Source organism: Pyrus communis, chromosome 2 (genome assembly GCF_041283825.1).
Source record: "Pyrus communis isolate YQ-2024b chromosome 2, ASM4128382v1, whole genome shotgun sequence".
NCBI classification, from domain to species: domain Eukaryota; kingdom Viridiplantae; phylum Streptophyta; class Magnoliopsida; order Rosales; family Rosaceae; genus Pyrus; species Pyrus communis.
This window is the reverse complement of record NC_142566.1, coordinates 17,980,746-18,007,149: the sequence shown is the minus strand read 5'-3', so window position 1 is coordinate 18,007,149 and position 26,404 is coordinate 17,980,746. Positions and strand designations below refer to the sequence as shown.

The 26,404-nt window shown below is 35.9% G+C and overlaps 1 protein-coding gene across 1 annotated transcript; it reads left to right on the top strand.

Moving 5' to 3' along the window:
- Positions 1–15,281: 15,281 nt before the first annotated feature.
- Positions 15,282–18,637, top strand: LOC137748775 (putative indole-3-acetic acid-amido synthetase GH3.1). The gene is made up of 3 exons (XM_068488956.2): positions 15,282–15,689; positions 15,782–15,883; positions 17,062–18,637. The coding sequence occupies exons 1-3, from the start codon at positions 15,370–15,372 to the stop codon at positions 18,437–18,439; spliced, it is 1,800 nt and encodes a 599-aa protein (XP_068345057.2). The 5' UTR covers positions 15,282–15,369; the 3' UTR covers positions 18,440–18,637.
- Positions 18,638–26,404: the final 7,767 nt, after the last annotated feature.

Genomic DNA, 26,404 nt, shown 5'->3' with positions numbered 1-26,404 from the left:
GCCCAGCTGAATTAATCAAACATAAGCCCTATCATATTTGAATACAGCTACATATGACGAATCGACAATTAGTCTAACCATACATATATAAATACAAGAAATCCTCACACATGTTATAGATGCTAGTATGGTAGCTAATGCATGAGGAGAGCGAGCTGTTTTATATAGGAAAATAATTTTTGCACCTTTTTTTTTTTTCCATTGTACTGTTGTATTTCTTCTTGTTTTCTTTATCTGTAAATTTTATAGAGCAATGAGGACTCAAAGGACAAAACAATCAAGGGTGCAAGGGAAGAGAAGAGAAGTGAGAAACTTGCTGATTTTGTATATATTTATCGTTAAGGAAGAGAAAGTTGTGAGAAAATTGTACTATTTTTATTTTTATTTTATTAGAAAATTCTTGTTTATCCTTATTTTGTATATATATATTTCTTTCAATAAGGGTAAATTAAGAAAATAGAGAAATGGAAGCATTTTCTACGCACAAGGGTTGACAAAGTCCATTCCCCTAAATACTAGTATATAAATAGCTAGATGTAGTGATTAAAAAAAAAAAAAAAAAAAAAAAAAAGTAATGCTAGGGAGACAAAATTTGTAGATATAATATGAAAACTAAATGATATGTCACGAATAGAAATGAGCGTGTTTATCAACGGTTAAGTAATAATTCAATCATCAACTTCCATATTATTTCGTTTACAAAATTTTATTTATAAATTTAGTCTCTCTAGCATTACTCTAAAAAAAAGCTAGATATAGTTAAAATCTTTACCGACCGACCCTCCTTGTTTGCATATGAACATCCAACACTAGTATCAGAACGTATCTAATTAAATCATCTTATTCTAACCACATAGCTAATATAGCTAAGTCTGAGATTTGGGACCAGTTGATCATGAGGAGCTGCGGTTGCCTTTGGCTACTAGCTAGGTAAACACAATTAGGCCGCTAAGATTTGGTTATATATAGTAATCTTGTTGGGATTTATAGTAACATATGGTTTGCGTTTCACGTTGATCTAGAGCACTATCTGTCAATTTTCACAAATGGGCCTAACTAAGGTGGAGGAGGGACATGCTGGTGGTTTTCCGAGTGTAATGGTCCTCATCCTATGAGAAAGAGTCATGACTCATAACCATTGCCGATGAACTAATATCGTCTAATCCTCCAATTTCAAACTGGTGGAGTCTTAACTATTATCTACTACCCTAGCTACTAGCCCAAGCAACGTACGGTCCTTTTTTTTTTTTTTTCTTTTTCTTTTTCGGTGCTGATAAAAACTTTGATGGCAAACAAGGATGCAGATTGTCCCCAAAGCATCAAAACACAGACGAATAGAATTTAGCTACTAGCTAAGAAATGAGATTTTTGAATTTAGTTCAGGTTCGCATAATCTCTATATGATCGTGATCTAAGTTTGAATCTAGAAAGCATGTGTAGTCCAGGAGAGAGTAATTTTTCTTCGAAAATATCTTGTGTGACCCCACATGTTCTAGGCGTGAAATGAAGAACCTAGAAGTGAAGAAATAATGGATATCTAATGATGGTAGGTGGAAGGAGTGATGTCGAAATGCTTGACTTGCCTGCGATGATGTTGTGTAGAATTCCCTTCAATGAACCTAAGTTCTTGAAGCCCTAATGCAGACAACAAATTATAGGGCTGTCTTTTTATTAAAGACCTTATATAATTATATCCACCAATTCAAGTTGTTGCATGACCAAGATTATCACTAACCCTAAACCCTAAAAAAGCCAGAGAGCTAAAAACTGTTGTAATTTTTATATATACCCCTCAAGCAGATTGTCAATGGAACCTGCCTTTCACTTTTCTTAATGTAAATGTGGTAACGAGTAAGTGAATAAAATCGAGAGACATGTCATATCACTGGCAGGACAAAAAAACACACATCATATCACAGACTCAGTGTAACAATACAGAGACATAAAATTCAAATAAGTTAAAAATTAACAAAAATACATATATGATAAGTTTATTTTTTACTGAACAATGAAACATATGAAAAGGATTGCTTGTGTTGTGATAGATAATGTTATGCCCATTCTGGTCTGGCGGGATTTGGCAGATAAGATTATCGATCAACAGTTTCTACTGTGATATGGTAGAGAAGAGATAAAATAGGTCATGAGAAAAGAGTAAACCGAACATGCATGTCAGACATAAAACGATCGATGCATGGGAATGATGTCTCCCCAAAACAAGAACTGATGATGTTTCTGTTTGCATTTATTGTGCAGAAGAACAAGCTCTACAATGTAGTCAGGATCTGCAGGAAAACCAACAAGTTGAAGGGAGTGAGAATTGAGGAAGTAAATGCTTACTGAAATTATCATCCAAATACTAGGAAAAAAAAAACATTTTTTGTTGGAAGGTAAAAAAAAAAAATACACGTCCAACCTAAAAAAGAAAATGCAGAGCACCAAGCCAAACGTGTATTTCTCACGATTTTCGTTTTTTCTTTCGCCTAGCTTTTAGCAATATTAATCAGCCCATGGATATATACTGGTATTTTTCTTCACCAAATTTCTCCTTTCCAGTTAATAATCATTTCATATTATAGTATTCAATCCCGGACCAACCACACAAATATACTACAAAAATAACATAATATATAATACGGCAGAATATAACAAAAACTTAAAACACTGTGAAAACAAAAACAAGAACTTTGGGCTTGTTTACTTTTGAATGAAAAGAAAGGGAATGGATTCCCTTCATGACTTCCTCTTCGTTTACTTAAATATAATCCGTAATAGAATTACCTAAAATCTATAATGAAATAACCCAATTTCAAGAATTTGATTAACTAAGGGGAGGTGTTAATTTCAATTTCCTTTCCTTAGTTTTTCCCATTCCTAAATTATCCGATTTTGTATGTGTCCATAACTGATAAGTAAACCAACCCTCAAAGAATAGGTCAAAAGAAAACATGCAATACATAACACATAAAATTCTTAATACCTAACATATGCATAAATGTTATTTACCCATTAATTATATTCCGGTCAAGATCGTTCAATTATTATTATTCCTTCCGGCTTCCTTCTTTGGACTGGATTACTAATTGTAGGATTTTTAAAAACGTTGATCCTTTCTGCAGCCAACCATCTTGATCACGTTTTATGTTACTCCGAGGTAATCAAATGGTAAAAGTCAATTATTTGGAAAATTAAGGGTTAGTCTGGTTTTATGTTGAACGATTTTGGGACAAGAGTTAGGCCTAGTGGATTTAATTGAAATTTTATATGGAAAATCAGTGAACTTCTTGCTGAGATAGTATATGGCTCTTTCCTTCTTACCCGTTTCATTGTGTTGATCAAGCACACAACTCATGGATGCTTCCATTACTTACAGATTCAATGAATGTTAACAACGTTACGTTTGCAATTTTCTTATGAGAGCACAAATTTGGTGAGAATGTGACCTAGTCCTTAGTCAAACACTCGCCTCTTACATGTCCATGACTCCAAGTCCTTGCCTGGGTAGTTGTTAGAAGGTCAATTTCCATAAAATTTATTGGGATACTTTGGATGCTGTCCTAAACTACCAATATTCTTTGACTGAAACCTTTGTGGTTTTTAGTTTTTAATTGAAGTCCCTGACATTAATGTAATAATGTATATATTTGTAAATTCAAAACGAAATTTGTAGTTATTTATATTAATGAGATTTTAAATAAAACCCATAATTTATGGGATTAAAAATATTAAAGATAAATTATACTCTCCAACATTTTGTGTGTGTGTGTGTGTGTGTACTCACATGGGTACGTTCATCAATACTAACCAAAAATTTATTGTACCAAATGACACGTCCTGATCTCGATGTCCGTGCGACATCGGGATGGTCACATGCTAGCTAGCCGACATCCAAGGGTGACGCAAGCCATTTAATGAATGCATATGTTGAGAACATGTGAAACATGCATGTAAATTTCACATATAAATACGCAATGTAAATATTAAATACAAACTACTAAGATAATAAAATAATATTCAACTGCCAACAATGAAAACATAATGATAATGCATGACATGTTCAGAGTATACATCTAATCCAGAATATAACGGAAGGTGTTATTACAACGATGTCAAAGTAGAGATGATGGCACGATATCACTGGTAGGGGAAAGCCTCGTAGCTCAGGTCGTAAGCCTCGTACCTATGTCCTGAGGGGGAGCAAAATATACATGAGTGGACCAAGTTGATATATATAATATTGAAACAGTTATCAACATACTAACCCCCAATGTTTAAAGAAAACTCATAGCATAATATGTAATAGGTTTCCGAAAACCCTAGCATGCCATAAAACCTTCATAAAATATATCTCGTATTAGTGTTCTAACTAGTGGTATCCTAGTCACCCGTGGTGTTCAATAATTATATCTCCCAACCCGTAGCCAACTACTATGTCTCTCAGCTCGAAGCCAGAGATTATTTCTCCCAGCTCAAAGCCGAAGCCAGAGATTATTTCTCCCGGCCCGAAGCCAACAACCGTAGCTCTCGCCTGCAGGTAGAATAGTGACCACTAGATAAGCAAAAACATTGAATATATTCTTTCCAAATATAGGTACATATATCTCAAAAACATCTTCATAACATGTAGTCATCCATCATATATACTATAAAGAAGTGTGTAAAAGCATGTTCATAAATAGTATATAGTCATCCGTCATAAATACTACAAATAACATCATTTCGATAAAATATGGTATTCCAAAATATTCTCAGTAAGCATAATATCTCATAAAACGTTTCATAAAACGTAATCATTAAAATCATGCTCTTCATGTATGCATTTCTACAATTAAAACATGCATTTTAGAAGGGGTCTACTCACAGATACTCCGTCGTCGTAGAGTCATATGAAATAGGCGGGACGGAATCGCCGCTAATAATTGCACCTAAGAACAAAAAGGGTACAATTTTCTACTCAAACGCTTGAATCTGGGAAAACGAACGTAAAAAAATGGATCCAAGATGCCGAAATTAGCCTAGGAAGGGTTCAGGACGAAACCCGAAAAAAATCAACAAAAGTCAACGTTGACCTTTGACCGGTCATAGTCAACGGGTTTCGTCAACCGGTCCAGGTCAACCGATTCAGTGGGTTGCATCTAAGGTTAGGCCTGAAGGAGTGGGCTCGGGCTTAGGCTGGTTTGGGTTTAGGCTCACTGGGCTGAAGGCCTGAATCACTCGGCCCAAAAGCTTGAGTTCGAAAGGGTTATAGGCTTGGGTTCAATGGGCATGAAGGCCCATTTCTTCTTGGCCCGAAGGCCTGTTTTCTAATAGGTTTAAAAAAAGGTTTTGGGTTCAAGCGTCCTGGGCTTGTAGCCCGGTTCGGAATTGGGTTGGGTTCAAGGCCCAATGAATTGGGGTCAGCCAAACCCGACGGAAAATGAAGCCAGAGCTTCCTGGAAACTTGCTCGAAATGCACGGGGCTCGCTGGAGATTTGGGTGTCCTTTGGGTGCCCCAGAGCTTAACAGAGACGAAGAGAGAGAGAAAGAAAGAGTTACATGATAGTGGTGATGGTACTGACGATCATCTGGGTTTGGGTGTGGGTGTGGGTGAGGGCGTGTGAGTGTAGAGATTGAGGAGAGAGAGTGTGTGCGATAAAGAGAAAAATGAGAGTGAGTGAGCTAAGAGTGATCAGAGAGAAGAGAGAGAATGAGGGATAAGGTTAAGGGCTACCACGTGGCAGGCTGAGAAGGAAGGAGAAACTAAAGGGAGGGTCCAAATTGGTTAAGGATAGGGGACAAGATTGACATTTCATAATTTCTTTAATATAAGCTAGTTTGGGGTGGGGTTTCACACCAAAACATGGGTACTTTTTTCAAAAAAAAAAAAAAAAAAAATTGATATTAGGCTTAATAACATTATTAAATTTCTTCTATTAAACTTGACATGGATACATTTTCAAATCAACGAAAAATAATGTACCCATATAAGTTTAAAAATTGGATTAGAGAAAAGATTAAATGAATTTTATATAAAAAAAATGGGTACATTTTATATTAAAAAAGGGTACACTTTTCATATAACAAATTGGTATATTTAAGAATGGGTACATATAAGATTAAAAAATTAAATTTTATTTTTTTATAAAAATTTAATGGGTACAAACTTATTCTAATTTTATTTTTTATATTTAGAAATGTTTGAATTGAAAATTAATTAGGAGTTTAAAAAGGGTGTGAGTATTAAAACTCTAAATCAATTACTAATTTTTATTATAAAAATTATGTAACTTACATGTAATTCATTAATATAGTAATGCTAGGGATTTTAATCAAATTTTAAAAACTAATAAGGTCTTCGTCAATGAACATTAGAAATTAGGGATTGAATACTAATTTTTCCTTTCTATAGATGTCAAATGTTTAGGAATTGTATGTTACAATATCTTGATTTCTTTAAATTGTGATCTAAAAAAAAATGTTTTCTCAAACATTATAATTAATAAAATGATAACAGAAGAATTACTCATGAAAAAATAATTCCATGGAATACAAGACAGAGACATCATGTGTTATATAAATAGATAGGGTCCGCTCTCTCTCTCCATATAGATAGATATATTTTCGTGTAATAATATTTATTTTTTAGAATTACTAATTTTGTTACTGGGACAAACATAACAAAATTTGAATTATTTATCGATATAAAGCGGCCTGCAAGGATGGGACAAACATAACAAAATTTGAATTATTTATCGATATAAACCGGCCTGCAAGGAATAGTGTCCAAGAGGCAAGAAATAATGTAGTATTCTAGCCTAATCTTATAATAACATAATACAAATATATGCTAACTAATGACTTAAAAAATCATTGTTCAACTAAAAGTGCAATGTTATTTAGACACACAAAACCCACTTCACAAAGATATATCAATCATTGAGGCCAACATTTTGTTGAAAGATGATCTCAGCATATATCATGAGTAATTGGAACAAATATAACTTGCAGTAAGTGTGCTTCATCTCCTTTCTAAGCTGGATTTATGCAACTTGCAGAAAACACACAGCTAAATATGTACTCCAAAAATGAACAAACATGTAGATAATATGCTACATCAAGTTCTAACATGTGAGATGTTAGTGCATATAGAAGGATTACCAAAATAAATTTTTCTAAAGGATATTCGATCACCACTACAATACCACAATAGGCTCAACATCTTAAAAGTTGATATCCTTTTGTGGGGAAGGTATGTTGAGCAAACGAGGATTTATGAGTTAACTAGTACAATTATTGGCGAGACATCATTTACAAGTTTTTCTGATTAATACTTTTGTGCTCAGCAAATTATTGCCTCAAAATGTTTCTTAATTCTCTGAGAACGTCGTTTGCATCACTCCATTCGTTGATTTGCTCTATATGGCAATGTTTCAACCGCTTTAATTTTTTCTTAGTTAAAAATAGTAGTGGGGAAGAAGAGGGAGAAAGAAATGACAGATGATGTTAGGGAGAGAAGAAAAAAAATGTAAATGGTGGAAGGACAAGGTTGGATAAACAATATATCTAAAACGTGATTTATAAAAATGTTAAATATTTTTTTGGGCGAGGTACATGGCTAATGCTAAAAAAGAAACCACAAAATGGAAGGGGGTCTAGAAACACTTGTAAATTGTCATTCTAAATGGAACTAAAATAATCAGAAGGGTTATGAAGGACAATAAACCCCAACTCAATGTCACTTCCTAGATCAGCAAGGTGGTCGTCCACCATTTAGGAGCTATTCGTAGCAATTCTTATTTCTTCGTACAACTATTTGCAGTGAACAATCATGGCATGCACATGAAGTGTCTATATTCTTGTGCTAACCTTTTAAGCTCCTTGTTCGTTGAACAAAGGAACAAGCACTTTTGTTTATCTAATATAATCTCACATGGATAAGCCATCACTAGGAAAAAGGAGGATGAAACTACTTGAGTAAATCCTTTCAAGACAATCTTGCGATTGCGGTATCAAGTTAGGAAACTTTAGCCTCAGACCTTTTCTTTGTTAAGTTTTGTACATCGTGTTTGTAATATGTACGTATTTTGATTACATAACAAATATAAATTTAATTAGCTTGATTTTCTAGCCATTTGGTTCAGGTCTTTAAATCAAATGGCATCTCTTACTATTTTTGGTAAATTCCATATCCCTTAATTGGAATCCGAGAGTTTTATTGGAAATTCTTAGTGGGATATGGAAGGTTCACCATTGCCAAGCCCACCTCATTGTGCGACCATGGTTTTCCAAGGCTGAAGTAAGGTGGATCGAAATACAAATACCTTAGAAGTCTAGTCATGAACTCAACAACTTCCGCAGGAGAGCTGAATAGACAGAGCATCGATGCCACCATCATCCTGTTCCAAATTAGTAGGCGAAGTTCAATGACTTCGCTAAGGTTGACCATGCTTGTCCAGCACGACATGAAAACCTAATCCAGTAAGGAATCAACAAGTTTCTTATATTCTTAGAATCCTTACAATATAAGGATTGTCATGCACCATAAGTAATCATACTCTTAGAAGTCCTTTGGGCTTCTCCTAGTTTAATATGGATTTCATATCCTAAAAGGTCTATATCTCGACTAGATACACATTTCTTTGCTTCATCTCTACTAATGTAATTATTGCACACTTATTCTTTTGCCTATTACTTGAGTCTAAAATATTTGCTTACTAATTTGATCGTCGAAGAACCTTAGGCTGGCACCCCATCCTCGGGTTCTTGGCTGCTTACATTTGCATGTTCTTTTATAGGTTAGTCCAATCGAGTTTGTGCATCTCCACCCTTCATGGTGGCCTACAAAATTTGGTTTCAACAATTGGTGTTTTCATTGAGAGATGAACTCAAGATCCTCCGGACCAAATTACTCTACCACAAGCACGTCTACATAAGAAAGTTATGTTAACGGTAACGTTAACATGTCAACGAGAAACAATCCACTCCTTGAGGCCTCCACCACTATCATTGGGAACAACCCAATTCTTGATGTCTTCGCCACTCCTAGTGCAAGTGACCAGACTTCTAATGTGACAACCATCCTAGAAAATGGTGACACTCCTGCGACTGGGCTTTCTCCCACGATGGAACATATTTGGGAGACTTTGTTGAAGATCAACACTTCCGTTGATAAACTTCAAAGAAACTATATGGCTTCTCGAGTAGAGAACCATGCAAAGTTTGTGGACATTGAGAAACATATGAAATCTCTGAAAAACTTTAGTTGGACCACTCTCTAAATGCAGATTCCTATATTCAATTACAGTAACATAAGTACCATAACTCCAGAAGGGCAGCCCATTGTGTTGACTTCTACCTTGACCCCAACGAAAATTGTTGATAGGAATACGAATGTCCCCCATGGTGGTCAAATTGTCAGCGGTAACGCTGTTGGTGTGGGGCCATGAGCCCACTAGCAGTGGCTAACATCGACAATGATGTCATGTAGCAGAAGGTGTGGGCCCCCCCACGTGCTCACCACTGAGCCAAACTGCTAATTTTTCTTGGTCCATCAGTCGTTGAATTTCCAACCGTAAAAAATTAGCAACTTTTTTTGTAGTTGCCATGTAGCGAAACCACGGGCATCCAACATAAAATTTTAAAAATAAACGACCATGATTAATCCAACAATAAAAATAAAAAATAAAAACAAAAAAAAAAAATCCAAAAAAAAAAAATTCCTAACCATCGTGATACCATGTGATGCCTCGATGAGATGTCTCCTGATTCAAAACGTTTTTAGAAAAGCGAAAAAACTCGCGTCATGAGAAGAAGGTTTTTCTTTGAAGGAGGAAGTTCCATACGTTCCAAGGAAAGACTGATCGAGCCACACTGATTTTATCCTCTACGTTAAAATTATTTATGCTTGTTGTAATGGTATGCTTTTGCTTTGTATTTGAAATAATTTATTGGAATTAGACTTTATCTTATTTTCATGAGATTGTAATTACAAAGTTCACACTTAAACAGACCTACAAAGTTCACACTTAAACAAACTTACAAATCTAAAGCGATAATGACATGTGGAGGTTAAGGAGGCCAAGAAAACATAATAAAATACAAAATATATTGGTAATAGTAACCACCTTTACCCTTTTTCTTCTTGTTGACATGGATATTGATACCTTCGCAATCACTGAATACCTAATATACCTTTTGTTTGAGTGGATATTTAATGCTGGGTTTAGTGCGATTGAAGGTCCAAGAACGCAAAAAGTAGAAAGATGATTAAGCTCAGACAGTTGGCAGCCCAGGAACAATTGAAAATCATTTTTTTGCCAAGAAATAGGCAACAAGCCTATGTGAGAAGCGACGTAGAGAGGGTAGCTCACCCCCAGCAAAAAGTACTTTTCCAGGGCATGGATAGGTAAATAAATAGTGACTTAAATAGTGACTTACCATACTCTGAAGGCCATAACCAAAAGGGGAGGCTTGGATAGTTGAGCTAGAGAGTATAAAAGCATTGAAGACACAAGGAAGAAGAACAATCAACCAATCAATCAAAAGACATCCAACTTTGCACTCCAACAAGCAAGAAACTAGAGAGCTTTAGTTTTTTCAGACTTTACCCTTTTAGTCATAGGTCCACCATAGAAAGCCATCTTTTGTCAAGTTTTAGAAGCTCTGCTACCTTTCCCCTGTGTTGTAGTATCGAATCTCTTTAGTAAACCCGATTTATATTTCATTTTCCAAGAGTGGTTTCAAGAAGACAAACATTGCCTGACTAGGTCATAATCTTGCCTGAGTCTCTTTTGTTTGTACTTACATAAAGTAGATCTGTTGTTTATGCATTTTCATTGGATCCTATATCATTTTCGACTGCTTTTCATTCAAAGTTTCATCTATGATTAATCTTGCTAAACTAATTAACATTGCTTCTTTATTGTTAATTGTAACCAAAGAACTAATTTGAAGGGCCCTGAACTCCCTTTAGTTGGACATATGATATTATGAGTAAAAGTCCTTGTTTACAAGGTAAGAAAAAGAATTTTATACAGACTTAACCCATCTATAAACGATCCAATCGAACTAATAAGTTTAAATAACTTGTGGAGCAAGTAATCAATCCATTTAATAACCAAAAAAGAACAATATGTTATACAAAGATAACGGTGGAACGCTCAGACTCATATTAGTTTTGATTGTGAGCCTCAAGGCCTAACAAATGCCCACAAAGGCACCATTCAAACTAATAACAACCTCACATTGTAGTACACCAAGCATCAAAGCTTGCCCTACAGGCAAAACCCAGAGGAGTTGTACGAGGGACAGATCTACCCGGAACATCTTTCAAAACACATATATTTCTTTTAACCTACAAATAAACAAATTCAAGTTTTCTATTCCTCTTGCCTCAGATAGGGCTATCTTTATTTGCGACATAATTGTGTGTCACTTTTATCTTCTTCTGTTCTTATTGCTCTTACAGTGTAAGCATATATATGGTGTCCACGAACAGTGACATGACCTTCCAAGCCAATTCCATATAGTATACGTACAAAGATCTTCCCAGTATTTATTTAACAAATGTTTTCTTAATTCTCTCATTGCAATGTGGATCCGGAAGACACAAGATTTTGATACACATTTTTGTGGCTCCTATTCCGTAATTTTTTTTAAGGATCCAAACCATCTATATTTCAATTCATTATTCATAGATTATCTTTGTAAAAATCATACAATTCCAAACTTACCAAGACGTTCATTTGTGGTGAAAAAATGAACGAATACGGTTCTATAAAGAAATATTAAATATAATCCAATAGTCATATTGCTTCGTATTTGGATGATTTTTGGTAATGATGACATTTGAGAGAAGACATAGATAGACGGTTAGATCGTTAAATACATTTTGGAGTGCACCCAAAAAAAAACGTGTGTCAAAATATGTGTCAAGAAGGTGTCTCCAAATTCTAACTCATATAATGGTTCAGATCGTTAAACTATATTACGGAGTAGGCTCTACAAAATAAATGTTAAAATGTATGTCAAAAGTCTCTGTGTGTGTATGCAATTTTAGATACCACTATTATAAGTGTATAGCCGGCTGAACAGTCCGACGATGTACCGCACACATGCCTACACAGAACACTCCTGCATGTAGATTAAAGTAGTTTAGTCGTGGTTTCCTCCTTTGTATATGAATTGATGAATTCTTACTTAGCCAATGTATAGATCGATTTACATACATTATTTTAATCGAGTCATGTGTTTTTACACACGTCTAACATGTTATATTGTTAAATTTAAAATTAATAATATTTAAATATAATCATAATAGTGGTATTCAAATACATTGTGTGTGTGTGTGTGTGTGTGTGTGTAGGCATACATCTTTGACATTCGAATGTAAATTTTAAACCATCTCAAGGATTAACCCTTTTAAAATAGTTCAGTTGAAGTTGAGATGATTTAGTATACAGGAAGAGATCATCTCTGGATCTCTTCCACCAAAACCCACCAATCAATTAATTTAGACTCTTGAAATTTAATCCAACAACTAAAATTATTATTTCTTTTAAAGAGGCTCTTTGTTTGTAACTGTTGAATCAAATTTTAAGGATCTGAATTAATTAATTGATGAATTTTGATGGAGAGATCCGTTGAGGGTCTCTTCCCTCGTATACAAGCATGTACTTCATGCCATGATGCCCTTTTTAACCCTTTAAAAAATTTACAATTAAAAAATACTGATTAATCTAATCTAATGCGATTAGTTATTCAAAAGATACAACCTAATCATTCCGAGAAGATAGCGAAGAAAACAATGATGTTATAATGCAACTGTCATGACGTACAAAAATGCACAAGAGTTGTCACCTATCGCTAATTAACCATACTAAAAATCTTACCACAAAGCCTGATTAGCTAGCTAGACATCCGTACAACAAGTAGAAACCAAAACACTCCTAACCAAATCAAAAAATAAAAATCATTAAGGTCATGTTCACGAGATGGCTTTGCTGCCCCCATAGTACATTTTTCTCCCCCACCCATCATTATTTTAGGGTCAGTTTTAATAAATTGTTTATACTGTATTTTAAGAATAATTAGTTACAAAATAAAGCAATTGAACGTTTAACAAATTGTATTCTTAAAATGTTCTGAGTATGAAAAACAGTGTAAATGCAGTGTCTAGAAGGATAAATAATGTCATTGTTTAATACTAATGAGCTTATTACATGATTTGAAAATATTTTAAAGGCTTAACTCCACTTTTTATTAAAGCAGCTTTTAAAAGCCACCTATATGTTGATTTTAAAAGCTGTTGTATAGAGGTCATTGATTTTAAAATAAACAGTATATTTTATTTTTACCAAACATTTTTTTATTGCTTAACTTTAAAGTGAAATAGTTTTTGATGAAAAAGAGCAATACCAAATTGGACCTTAATCAAACATTTATGATATTATGGAAGCAATTCCAAAAAACACTTGAAAAAAAAACATATAGCACATGTTTCTTCTAAAAAGAAATTTAAGTACTTTTTTTTTAACCCAAAAGTATTTAACTTTTTCTATTAAACATGATTGGAGTTTTTGGTGATCTGAAACCACTTTTAGTTAATTTTAAAAGATTTCTAAATAAGTGATAATAAGGTGTTATTTGCACTCAAAAATATTATCTTATAAATTTAGCATGCATGATGATCTATTTTTGAAGGGAGAGATACCATCTTTTTAGACCATAATAAAAAAGATGATTTACCTAACATTTTCCATTTTAAAATGCTAATAATAATTCCTTATTAATAATATAAGCTAATTGTAACAAAGGTCCATGTTCTATACCACGAGTTTAGTTTTTGTCCCTGAATTCTACTTATAGTTACTCCCGTCCTCGAATTATGTAACTTGTTACATTAGTAGTCTTTTTCGTTAATCCCGTCAATTTTTTTTTTTTTTTGTTAAGTTGAGCAATAAAATAAGAATTTCATAAAAATAAAAAACTTGTCAACGAGAAAGACTTGTGTAGTATCCCACATCGCCCGTGAGGGCGTGGTCTTTGGGCCTTATATATCCATTGCCAACCTTAAGTTTCAACTAGGCCTTTTGTGGACTCCCTGAAGGGAGAGCAGGCGCTGGCTACGGCTGAGTACCGGTCCACAGAAACAAAACCGTGCGGTAGCTCTGTCTTCGGGCAGGGAATGCCAAAGCGGACAATATAGTTGGAGCTGAGGGTTGGGATGTGACAATTTGGTATCAGAGCCAGACTCACGGTCGTGGTGTGCCGACGAGGACGTCGGGCTCCCTAAGGGGGGTGGATTGTAGTATCCCACATCGCCCGTGAGGGCGTGGTCTTTGGGCCTTATATATCCATTGCCAACCTTAAGTTTCAACTAGGCCTTTTGTGGACTCCCTGAGGGGAGAGCAGGCGCTGGCTACGGCTGAGTACCGGTCCACAGAAACAAAACCGTGCGGTAGCTCTGTCTTCGGGCAGGGAATGCCAAAGCGGACAATATAGTTGGAGCTGAGGGTTGGGATGTGACAACTTGGCTCCTGAAGGATTGAGGAGAAACTCCTCCTAAAAATACGTTGGAATTCCTTAAATAATGATTAAATGATTTTAGTTTTAATTGATTTTTCGTTCATCTTTGGATAAAATACCCAAATTATTCCTTAACTTAAAAGAAAAATTGATGAAGTTAACGAAAGGACCACAAGTGCAACACGGAGCATAATTCCAGGACAAAAACAACTATTGGTAGAGTTTAAAGACCAAAACTAAACTTATATTATAATTTAACCTTTCCTACAATTTAGCCACTGATATCATTAAAAATCAATGATAAATTTATAGTTCTTATTACTCAAAGCCATCGGCATTAAGTTTCTTTATCTCTCTCTCCCCCTTTCTCCAGCAACAATTTGCATAGCTTGGGCAGCCTGGTTCCTCTCTCTCACGCAGTCTCTCTCGGCCGGCGGCTGTAGTTTTCTAAGAAATAAACAATCTCACTCGAAAAAGGCCGCGTGGTCCGGCTGACCAGTAGGCCCAGACAAAACCCTTTGCTGACTGGTAACTCCATGGGCCCTACCTGTCGGGCTCTATTGCATATTCAATGGGTAGTGGGCCCACATGTCCCCTCTTGACTCAACACTCTCTGAGACAAATATTTCCTATGTCTGCCTTGACCAATTAGGAACCGTCAGCGTCCGTCCAAGAAACAACTGGTCCACCTGTCCGCGTGGCCTGGATGACGTGGTATCGTACGTGCCACCAAGAAATCAACCAAGCACGACTTCCCTATAAAAACACCCCCTTCTCCATCAGGTCCCAACACCATAACCTCGATCATATCTCCCTCATTTCAGTAATCAAGCTTTCAGTAACATTCCCAGATCAAAGTCAATCATGGCCATTGATACAGCCACATCCTCCCCGCTGAGCCCACCGGCGACAGAGAAGGACGCCAAGGCGCTTCAGTTCATAGAGGAGACGACCAGGAACACGGACTCGGTGCAGGAGAGGGTTCTGAGCGAGATTCTGAGGCGTAACGCCGAGACCGAATACCTCAAACGGTTCGGGCTTGGCGGTGCCACCGACCGGGACTCGTTCAAGTCGAAAGTCCCAGTTGTTACATACGAGGATCTCCTCCCGGAGATCCAACGTATTGCTAACGGTGACCGTTCTCCCATCTTGAGCTCTCATCCCATCTCTGAGTTTCTCACTAGGTATATACATTAAAAAGGCTAAACTTTATTTAAAAACTTACTGTTATATTTATTGTGTGAAAAAATAAATTATATTGTAAATTTGCATGCAGTTCTGGGACTTCAGCTGGTGAAAGAAAATTGATGCCTACAATCAATGAAGAGTTGGACCGTCGTACACTACTATACAGCTTGCTTCAGCCTGTGATGAACCTGTAAAGTTCCTTTACTCCTTCACTATTTTTATTTGTAGAAAACTTCATTATAATTTTTGGAGAATACTTTTAGATTAATACTTAACTAAGATTAAAATTTAAATGCCGTGCTTATTCTTCCATATCAATTCTTCCGTACGTATATTTATGATACTTCTGTACCTATGTTTCTATATCGATAATTCTGTACCTATGCCTCCATACTGATACTTCTGTATAAATACTTGCATACTTATGCTTCCATAGCAATACTTCTATACCTATATGCTTTCATGTCAATGCTTTCGTACCTATGCATCCATACCGATACTTCCGTACCTATGCCTACCTCATACTGATACTACTATAAAGATACTTGCGTACCTATACTTCCATACCGATAATTAGATACAATGCATATTCACTTTGACTTTGTCTATGTGCTCTACATGATGAGTTCAAGTTTGTCTTTGCATTTTCTTTCCTCTTTTTTTTTTTTTTTTCAACATGTAGCTCATGTTTTTTTGTACGTTTTATCATTCAGGTACATTTATTATGGGAGAAAGTCAAACATAAATCAATGGCTACAATTTGTGGAGCATTTAGGGCATTTTGAGAATAAAAAGTAAATTAATTATTAGTAATAAGAAAATATAACATTTAGGGCATTTTGAGAATAAAAGTAAATTAATTATTAGTAATAAGAAAATATAAGTTTTAGTTTTAATGACGACAAATATTAGTCAAAGGGCTATATTCAATTTGTAATATAACTCCCAAGTTTTAATTAATTTTTTTGTATGTTCATTCAGGTACATTTATTATGGGAGAAAGGAAAAAGAAAATATAAATTTTAGTTCTAATGACGATAGATATTGAGTCAAAGCGATATATTCAATTTGTAATATAACTCCAAGTTTTTATTAAATAATAATATTTTCTGATGATTAAAATTGAAAAACTCCTTTATATATGTATGTGTGTGTGTGTGTGTTTTTTTTTTTTTTTTTTTTAATGAGTTATTTATATATGTTGATTGTAAATAAAAATTGAGCCTAGGATCTCCTTCGGTGTCACTCTAATTAAGAATCATAAATGGGAATGCTTTTATTTTTCACTAAAGCAATTGTCTATATCTTTTGTCCGTTAAATTAAAGTGATGTACTAATATTTGATGAAAATCGAATTTTATGTCACAGTTACGTGCCGGACCTCGATAAGGGAAAGGGGCTCTACTTCTTGTTCATCAAGGCGGAGACCAAGACGCCGGGAGGGCTGGTGGCACGTCCGGTGCTGACAAGCTACTACAAGAGTGAGCACTTCAAAACCAGGCCATTTGACCCTTACAATGTCTTAACCAGCCCGAACGAGGCCATTCTTTGCGCCGACTCATTCCAAAGTATGTACACCCAAATGGTCTGCGGCCTCATCATGCGCCAACAAGTCCTCCGAGTAGGTGCAGTGTTTGCCTCCGGCCTACTCAGAGCGATTCGGTTCCTCCAGCTCAACTGGCAACAACTGTCCCTTGACATACGCAACGGAACCCTAAACCCTAAAATCACCGACCCTTCACTCCGCGAGACAATGTCCGGTATATTGAAATCGGATCCCAAGCTAGCAGATTTCATCACAAAGGAGTGTTGTGAGGAGAATTGGGCAGGAATAATCACAAGGGTTTGGCCTAACACAAAGTATCTTGACGTGATTGTCACCGGTGCAATGGCACAGTACATTCCGTTGCTTGAATACTACAGCAATGGCTTGCCGATGGCGTGTACTATGTATGCGTCGTCCGAATGTTATTTCGGACTCAACCTCAAGCCAATGTGCAAGCCGTCGGAGGTATCTTACACAATTATGCCTAACATGGCGTACTTTGAGTTCATCCCGCACGACCCTTCCGCTCCTTCGCTGACCAAACACTCCCCTCCCCGCCTCGTCGACCTTGCTGATCTCGAAGTTGGGAAGAAGTACGAGCTTGTCATAACAACCTACGCTGGACTGTGTCGTTACCGGGTGGGAGATATTCTCGAGGTCACCGGTTTCCACAATGCTGCACCGCAGTTTAGATTTGTGAGGAGGAAGAACGTCTTGTTGAGCATTGACTCCGACAAGACGGATGAGGCTGAGCTGCAGAAGGCTATTGACAATGCCTCAGTGTTGTTGCGAGAATTCAACACAACCGTAGTTGAGTACACGAGCTATGCAGACACCAAGACAATCCCCGGGCATTACGTGATTTACTGGGAATTGTTGGTGAAGGACCCGGCGAATAATTCCCCAAGTCACGAGGTTCTGGACAAGTGTTGTTTGGCCATGGAGGAGTCGTTGAACTCGGTGTACAGACAAGGCAGGGTGGCTGACAACTCAATTGGACCACTTGAGATAAGGGTGGTGAAGAATGGCACATTTGAGGAGCTTATGGACTATGCAATCTCTAGAGGTGCGTCTATCAATCAGTACAAGGCACCAAGGTGTGTGAATTTCTCCCCCATCATGGAACTTCTCGACTCCAGGGTCTTTTCAGTGCATTTTAGCCCAAGTGCACCGCAGTGGACTCCAGAGCGACGTCATTAAGCTGAACACTACATGAGTACAAATGGAAGAAAATAAATTGCTGTGGTGGCTATAGCTTTTATTTTCCTTTGTTGAGCATAATCCTAGCTAGCCACAGCTTTTCAAAGTGTCTTATATTTGGTTTACTTTTGTTTTGAATTGAAGTCGTTCTTGTCTGCAATAAGTTGAAGTAATCTTAATATTGAGCATGATCCTCGCTAGCTAGCTGTAGATATGTTTGTTTGTCTCGTCTGTGCTTTGCTTTGGACCGATCAGCTTTCTTAAAGCCGAGGGAAAAAGACGTTGCAAAAGTGCAGTACCTCGCTCGCTCTCTCATGCTGCTGTCAAAATTTGTAAAAATGCATTTGATGTTTCATGTGTGTGCAATATAATATTGTTTATTTTATGATAATATATGGTAGTTATTTGCATGGAATTTTGTGATGTGCTAACTATTCCTCCCACTGTGTTTTTGTTGTTGAAGAGATTCCTCCCTCTGTGTTGGTCATGTCATAACTAGGTAATTTTGATAATTAGGTGGGTATTATGGTATCTATATAAGTTAATCATGAGTGGTTAACAACTAGCTAGCCTAGGTTTCTTTCTGTTTGGAAGCATATCACGAGCACTCTCACGTATATGGATATGCTAATTAAGGGTGGGGGCGATTATTTGAAATTAGTGACAGTCTTGTGATTATATACTGATTAAGAACCCATTTAATGGTGTAGACAAATATAGTAACTAAAATTATACTATAATGACCGACATGGCAAATTGCATGCTCAATTGTTTTATTAAAAAATGTGTCACTCCAATAGAACAAGCAAATAGAATGGGCAAATTTTTATTTTTATCCGGAGGAGTAGGCAAAGTTACCTTCTCTGGTGGACTAGGCAAAGTTTAGCCTACACATCTAGAAGCGGTCAATATTACCTACTCTCGAGGAGTAGGCAAAGTTTGCCTACTCAATTAATTACTCGATTTGGAACGCCATTTTCCTGTTAAAAAAATAATAATATTGCCATGTAACGTGCACCATATTTTGCTAATGTTGTTCTATTATTGTATATTTTGGAGTTCCATAGGCTTATTGAGAAGAGGTTGATTGGTTCACGCATGCTGATTGCTGCTTAGTTGCAAGATCTCAAAGACAAACAGGATAAGGTTTAAACTAACTTGTTGCAAGTACGAGCATGGGAGATCGATCGACTACCTCAATTATCTAATTTGTTTGTTTCTTAATTTAGGATCCAATAATCTTTGAGATAAACGTTATCACATCTCTTAGTCAGATGGACAAATTTATTATGTTGTTGTCATGATTTATCCAACGACACGAAGAACATGTGGTTTTGCTTAATTAATCCATTTGCTCTTCGACAAGCTCGATCGTACTCTTATTAGAACGGTTGCTGGGGTGACCATGTAGAAATTTTGTAGTGTGATGCGGTTAGTATTAATATAAGTTTTATTTATATAATATATCTTAAAGTTTTAAAAAATATTACTTTCTGTTCACTAATTTTAATTTTTTTGAAAGCAATCTGTAGGCATCAACCAAACAATTAAAACTTAAAAATTTGTATCTTTACGCAAGAGTTCATAAATACTTGTGAAGATTAATCTTTTTTTTTTTTTTTTTTTTTTGCTTTAATCACAAGTTGGTGGCCCAGTGATACAGTGCGGATTATGAGGTTTTCTTAAAACTAAAAACTAGATGTCTCGGGTTCGAAACCCGCTGCTGGTGTGGAAGCCAAACTTGTGTCTAAGAGGAAGCTGAAATGCCTCTCAGTCTTTTATATTTATCATATTATATTTAATCTGTCTATACTAATTGTGAATCTTAAATTCTTAATCTATGGAGAGGGCATAAAATTTGACGCCGTTACAATAATCTTCAATAAAAGCGTCCTGAATAAGATTAGGGGATATCTCAAACTACTCAAAAGAATTTGCACAAGATAAATCTAACCAATCTATTCGCACACCATTCACGTAACGACGTGTGTAGACGACTCTGCTGCCAAGATAAGTTTAAGCCTATCTCAAACATCATACCAAATTTTTAAACTAAATTTTTTAAAACTAAATGATGTGGTTGTTGATAATTGGATTGTTACTTAAATATTGATTAACGTGCTTATTTTCTATTAGTGATACATTATTTGATTTGCAAATTTAGTTTAAAAATTTAATCTCTCTAACATTATGTAATTATCCCACCCACGATGATTCCCAAATGTGATGTATCCTCCAAGGATCTGCCCATGGCCTGAGTTTAATGCAATGAGTCTCCTCCTATAACAATGCGTGTAGGACCATCCCCAAACGACACACCAAGACCATGCAAGCCTTCCCGTCGGCATCATGCGCATGGATGCTGGTACTGCACGTGTTTGCTAGACACGGTTGAAAATTAGGTTTACACTTCGTGAGTCCCAAGATAAATAACCTTATCTCTCTTGTGGGATATAAATTATTGTTACTCTTCCATATATGCATGACTTATTTTTTGCTAAGCTCACTGAAATTTTATTTCAATCTCTTCTTTTTTTAATTAAAATTTTACCACTTACCTCCCTAAAACTTGATTTTTGTACCACTTTGTTTGGATTCTATTAAGTCCGTTAAATTTGCTTAGGTGGCATAAGTAGGTCCACTTCTTACTGATAGGGTACAAATACAAGAGTGAGGATCTCCGGATTCTCTTTGTGAGGATCCCAAGAGGATCCCGGGGATTCTCCAATCACATTCGTTCATTATAAATTGTACGGCCAGTTTTTGTCAGATACTATTTATATGTAGTTTTAAATAAAAAAAATTACAATGATTTATGACTGCACGATGTACGATGTACGATGAACAGATGTGATTGGAAGATCCGGCAAGGATCCTCCTGGCAAATGCAAGGCCTACATATCTAATTAAATGGTGCCACATAGATTAAAACAAAAAAATAAGAAAAATCATTTAAAGGTTCTAATTTGTGCTTTGTAGGCTCATAAAGATATGAAAGTTCAAAAGGATTTGGGAAATTTCAATCTGGGTTTTCCATTGTTTAGAGAAATCAGCTTGTTTTGGAAGAAATTATGGCAGACCTCAATTTCAATTACCTTCATAGGTTTAGAGTAATTGGGATTCTTATTTATGACATGATGACATAGTTAATTACACAACAATAATTGGGTGTTACTTGGAATGGAGCAGATGTAGATGGAGATGGAGATGGCAAGGGAGGTGGAGATAGGCGAGGGGGGAGGTGGAAGGCCGGGGAGAGGGGAAGAAGGCACCGGGAGGAGATGGGGTATTTTTTTTTTTATAGTTTTTTTTTTTTTTTTTTTCCTAAGTTTTTTTTTTTTTTTTTAATAATGAATTCTCATCTGCCACATAAGCAATATTTATGCCATGCCAACAAATTTATGCAAAGTGGTACAAAATTTAAATTTTTAGGAATTAGGTGGCAAAGTTTTAAAGTGAAATTGAGATGGATTTTCGGAGGATGTAACAAAAAATAAAACGATACGTATAACAGGTATCCTTTTAGAATTTTAAGTACTTGTTTGGAAACAAATCACAAGCCTTTAGCGGGTGGATTATGGTGGGTGGCCTTTGTGACTTTGTGACAGTCCATGGCAGCCTCTCATATGTCTAGATTTCAGATTTATGTACTTAATTTGTATCATTATTTAACAACGAATATTCATCAGCTATATATTACTTTAGTCAGTAATTTCTACATGATTAATAATCAGCAACATATATTGCTCCTCATGATCTTTCTCTAAATGCAATTATGTTGATCCTAAAAACTACCAAGCTTACGTGGCATGCAGATCGTGTAGTCAATAAGCTAACTACATTCTTCAGTTGTGTGCGAGGTGTGCTAACTCGTCGGCCGAGCTCAGCCGGGGAGTAAAATGTGTTGATGTCGTGTTGAGCGTGTTGCTGACTTCTTGATCTTGCGATTACAGTCGAAGAAGGAACACGTCTCGGTCTTTAGGTTCTAGAGCTCGAAGACAAGGCTGCTAGTCTTGCGAAGTTCACGGATCGTCGGTATCGGGTTTGGTCACGGTGATTATATTCGTAAAAGTATAAGCACGCCGAACTGGCACCAAACTATACGGACACAAGTACTCCAAAGAGATGTATGTCTTGATGGTAAATGTGGTTTAGCCATCAGAATGCCGAACTCTAAAACTTACTTGTGAATATCCAATCATAAACAACTCGACATTCAATATGTCGAGCCCAATAACTTGTAACACCTCATTTCACCGAGAAGCCTAATGAGATGATCTCTACCAACAAAGACTCGAAAATCCTTGTCGACCGAGACTTTGATAGGTAATCAGTCGGCTTCGACACAGTGTTGTTTATCCAAACTAAAGGTGCTCCGCTGTCGGCTGATTCTACGGCAACAGTGTTGTTTATCCAAACTGAAGATGTTCGCTGGTTGCCTTCACAGTGCTAGTGGCGGAAAAGGAAAATAAAAAACTCAAGGTTGTTGAGAGGTTTCGCGTAGAGCGAAAATTTGCGTAGGGTAGTTTGTGTGTTGAATTGGGGGCCCTTAAATGATGCACTCCCCTATATATAGTAGCAAATCTACTCCTGGCCGAACCAGAGATGTATCCGGATTAAAACTCCCAAATCTATTATGATTAGGATTCAGCCAATCCTAGTTCCAATGGGTTTCTGAACCAAGCTTCTATAATGAATTAGATTCACTCCCGACTTCTTAGCGTCTTCAATTCTGAAACCCCTTTGTTGTACCAGGACTCGACTTCTTCGCTCTTATCCAAATCAATCCTTCTTGCAATAGGACTCGGCCGACTTAATTGGACAACTTATGACAGCTAGACAGCCCATAGTATTCTTGAAAGAGCATTGGACCAAACACAATCCTAAGCTCAACCCAATAATGTTATTTTGGGCCCAAACAGAATGATATAATGGTTTAACAGTTTTCATAAGTTCTTAATTGTATTATCACAAAAGACTATATGTAAGAATGTGAATGTTAATTTGTCTCTCATTTGTAAGGACTTACATAAGTTTGAAGACTTTCCCCTATTACCCATTGAACATAGTAGGTTATTCACTTATTGCGCTCAACGACTCATATTTCATTAGGTTTAAATGAGTTCACACATGATGAAGCATGTTGAGAGTGCAAATTTTATCTAAAAATTAAAAAACCGTCATACAAACTTATAAGAAGTTAGACTACTCTCCTAACTACAGCCAACCAGTTTTAAAACATCGACTTCATTCCATTATCATGTGGTCTCTATGAATTTTTGGGGTTAGTTCAAACAAATAGTTCGAAATTGCATTTAAACTCCACTTCAAAAAAGTGACCACACTCGACAGAGTCATGTAACTTACTGAATATGTCAATAACAATAAAGAGGTTATGACAGTAATTAGTGTGTTCCTCTTGCACTGGAATAAAAGAAAGAAAAAAATTGTTGATCGACTGCATAGTCAACATAGTAAATCTAGCTTTCTAACTAACCAGACCAAGGGGTCATCAGCCACACTTATTAAATTGAAATTGAGATCATCTTCAAATCTATGTGTTCAGAGTTGATGGATATAGAAATCTGGATTACTCAATTTAAATCTTATGGCTCTCATTAGCCACTCACATTGCCCACCTCACAGAAAATCAAGCCCATGAACGACCCGAACCTCTTGTTCTCTTGAATGGTCTAGTTTTTAAATTTGTCAGCTCTGGACACAAAGATGAGAATGAATATTCATTCAACATGGCTTGGGCCTCCCATTTTCTTTGTTCTTTTTTTTTGAATAAACGATATTATCTATACTAAGGGGGTGGGAAAGTGGGCTAAGCCTCACAATAGGCTAGCAATATTGTGGACCAAATCGTCTTTGGTGAGAAAGACCCTTCACTTACAAGTGAAAAGGAATATCATTAGACTGTAAAACTAAGGAGAACGGGGCTCCCCTTTTCTTTATATTCTACATATTCAGTCTTTATTTTTTCTTAAACAAATTAATCATTTAGATTCTAGAGGAGTTTTAAATTTGCAAAAATGATGCATTGTATGTATATGTATCTTTTTAAGATATGATTATATAATTTACACTATAGAGTTGCACATTTGGTCAAAATAGAATGAATTTTTTTATAAGAATTTGATATTGAACCCAACAACCATTGAAACTGAATATAATAATCTCATTTATTATAACAAAATATTACTAACTGTAATTCTAAGTGACTTGTATTTATTTAAATTTTAAATCATAGATGAAACATGATTTTAACTATTAAAAATCTATTTTATGTGCATATTTTTTTTTGGATTTTATATTTTGTATAGAAAAAAAGGCAGTCATTATAAATTTGCTCAGGGCTTCCTAAATCATTGGACCAGTCCTGTTGCCGTGCTCTAAAATATGTGCTTAAAAAGAAAAAAGAAAAAAAGAGCTTTTAGTCTTATTAATATTTTTATCCACTCATCAAATATACAGTTCACACAAAACGTCCAAAGAAAAGTTGAGATTTCAACATAAAATCAATTGTTAGTATGGAGTTTCTGAACTTCTTATAGAGGTATATTAAATTTCCGATATGGGACATTATTTCACATCCTCACAAACGCAACCCAGAAACATCAAAAACTTCCCTTTCCTACTATCGCTGTTATCTAATATACAAGAATCGTGCAGTGCCTTAATATTGAAGATGTGACGCCGACGTCCCTGCGTAAAGATTTTGATTAATGTGTAATCGATCCAGACTGAAATCTACTTTTAGAAGGCAAATAGCAGAAAAGAACTGGATATATTGCACAGACAGCTGCAGGTGCTAAAGCTGCATGCATGATGTACCTTTAATATAATTTGACGCTTTCTTATAATTCATGATCAGTGTTAAAAGAGCACTGCAACCTTTACTGTTTGGTTTTTTTTTTTTAGGCTCTCTTTTCTCTTGAGGGTTCTGTTCTGTCGACTGTGATGATAACTTTTTTCTCTTAAAAAAGAGAAAGAAAAGAACACTGCATGGATCGACACTAAAGTGCGATCACGCAGAACTCGAGAGGTCACTAAGCTTTGGCGCAGAAGGAAAAAATATGCCGAAAGCGATATCTGTGTCAAAAAAAGAGTGAACTGTCTTCCACACAAGGCAAACTTTGGTAAAAAGCAATGTGTGAGTGTGTGGCGACACATCAGTTACGAACATTTAGAGCAGCTCGAGTGTAGGAAAGGCTTCCTAGGGCACTGTCTGTTGAATCTTAAACAGTAACAAACAGTAACTGCCTTTAATGAATAGTATCATCCCTAAAATGAATAGTCATGGCAATATGCAATAAAATATTAGTATTTTTTAGTTTATAAAATAATAAAAAATAATTTTATTTCAAATTTTGGATATGATTTTTAATCGATCTCATTATACCACGTTTCATTAAATAAGAAATTACAACCCAAAGTATTTGAGAAAATATAAAATTGTGGTGTATGGTAGAAGATAATGATAAGATATTTATACAAAATTAAATCTTTTTTTTTTTTAAAGAAATTTTGGATTTTTTTTATTAATTGTTTACATTTTTTAAAAAAAATTATTAACTTTTTACATTTTTTATTGTTTTTTTACATTTTTTTTATATTAATTTTATAATGTGGCTGATGTCAGCCTTGCTGGCCTGCGATTCGAGCTCGCCCTTTCACTCGAGCACCCCTCAGCCCAATTGCCCGCATGGGTTGGAGCAAGGAGCGGAGGCAATTGGATTGAAAACCTCCCCGGTCCACGGGGCTATCCACTACAGTGGAGCTGCTCTTATACTGCTGGTCTTTAGGGTTTGAACCTAAAATGTGTTCTTTAGGGATCTAATCTAAGTGATAGTTTTATGGGATAGTTTAGTTGCGGTCCCTAGTCCCTAATTGTTATAGACTTAAATCTTATGCATTTTAGGTTTTTGACTGAAGTTCCTCTCCTGCTACATTAATGAT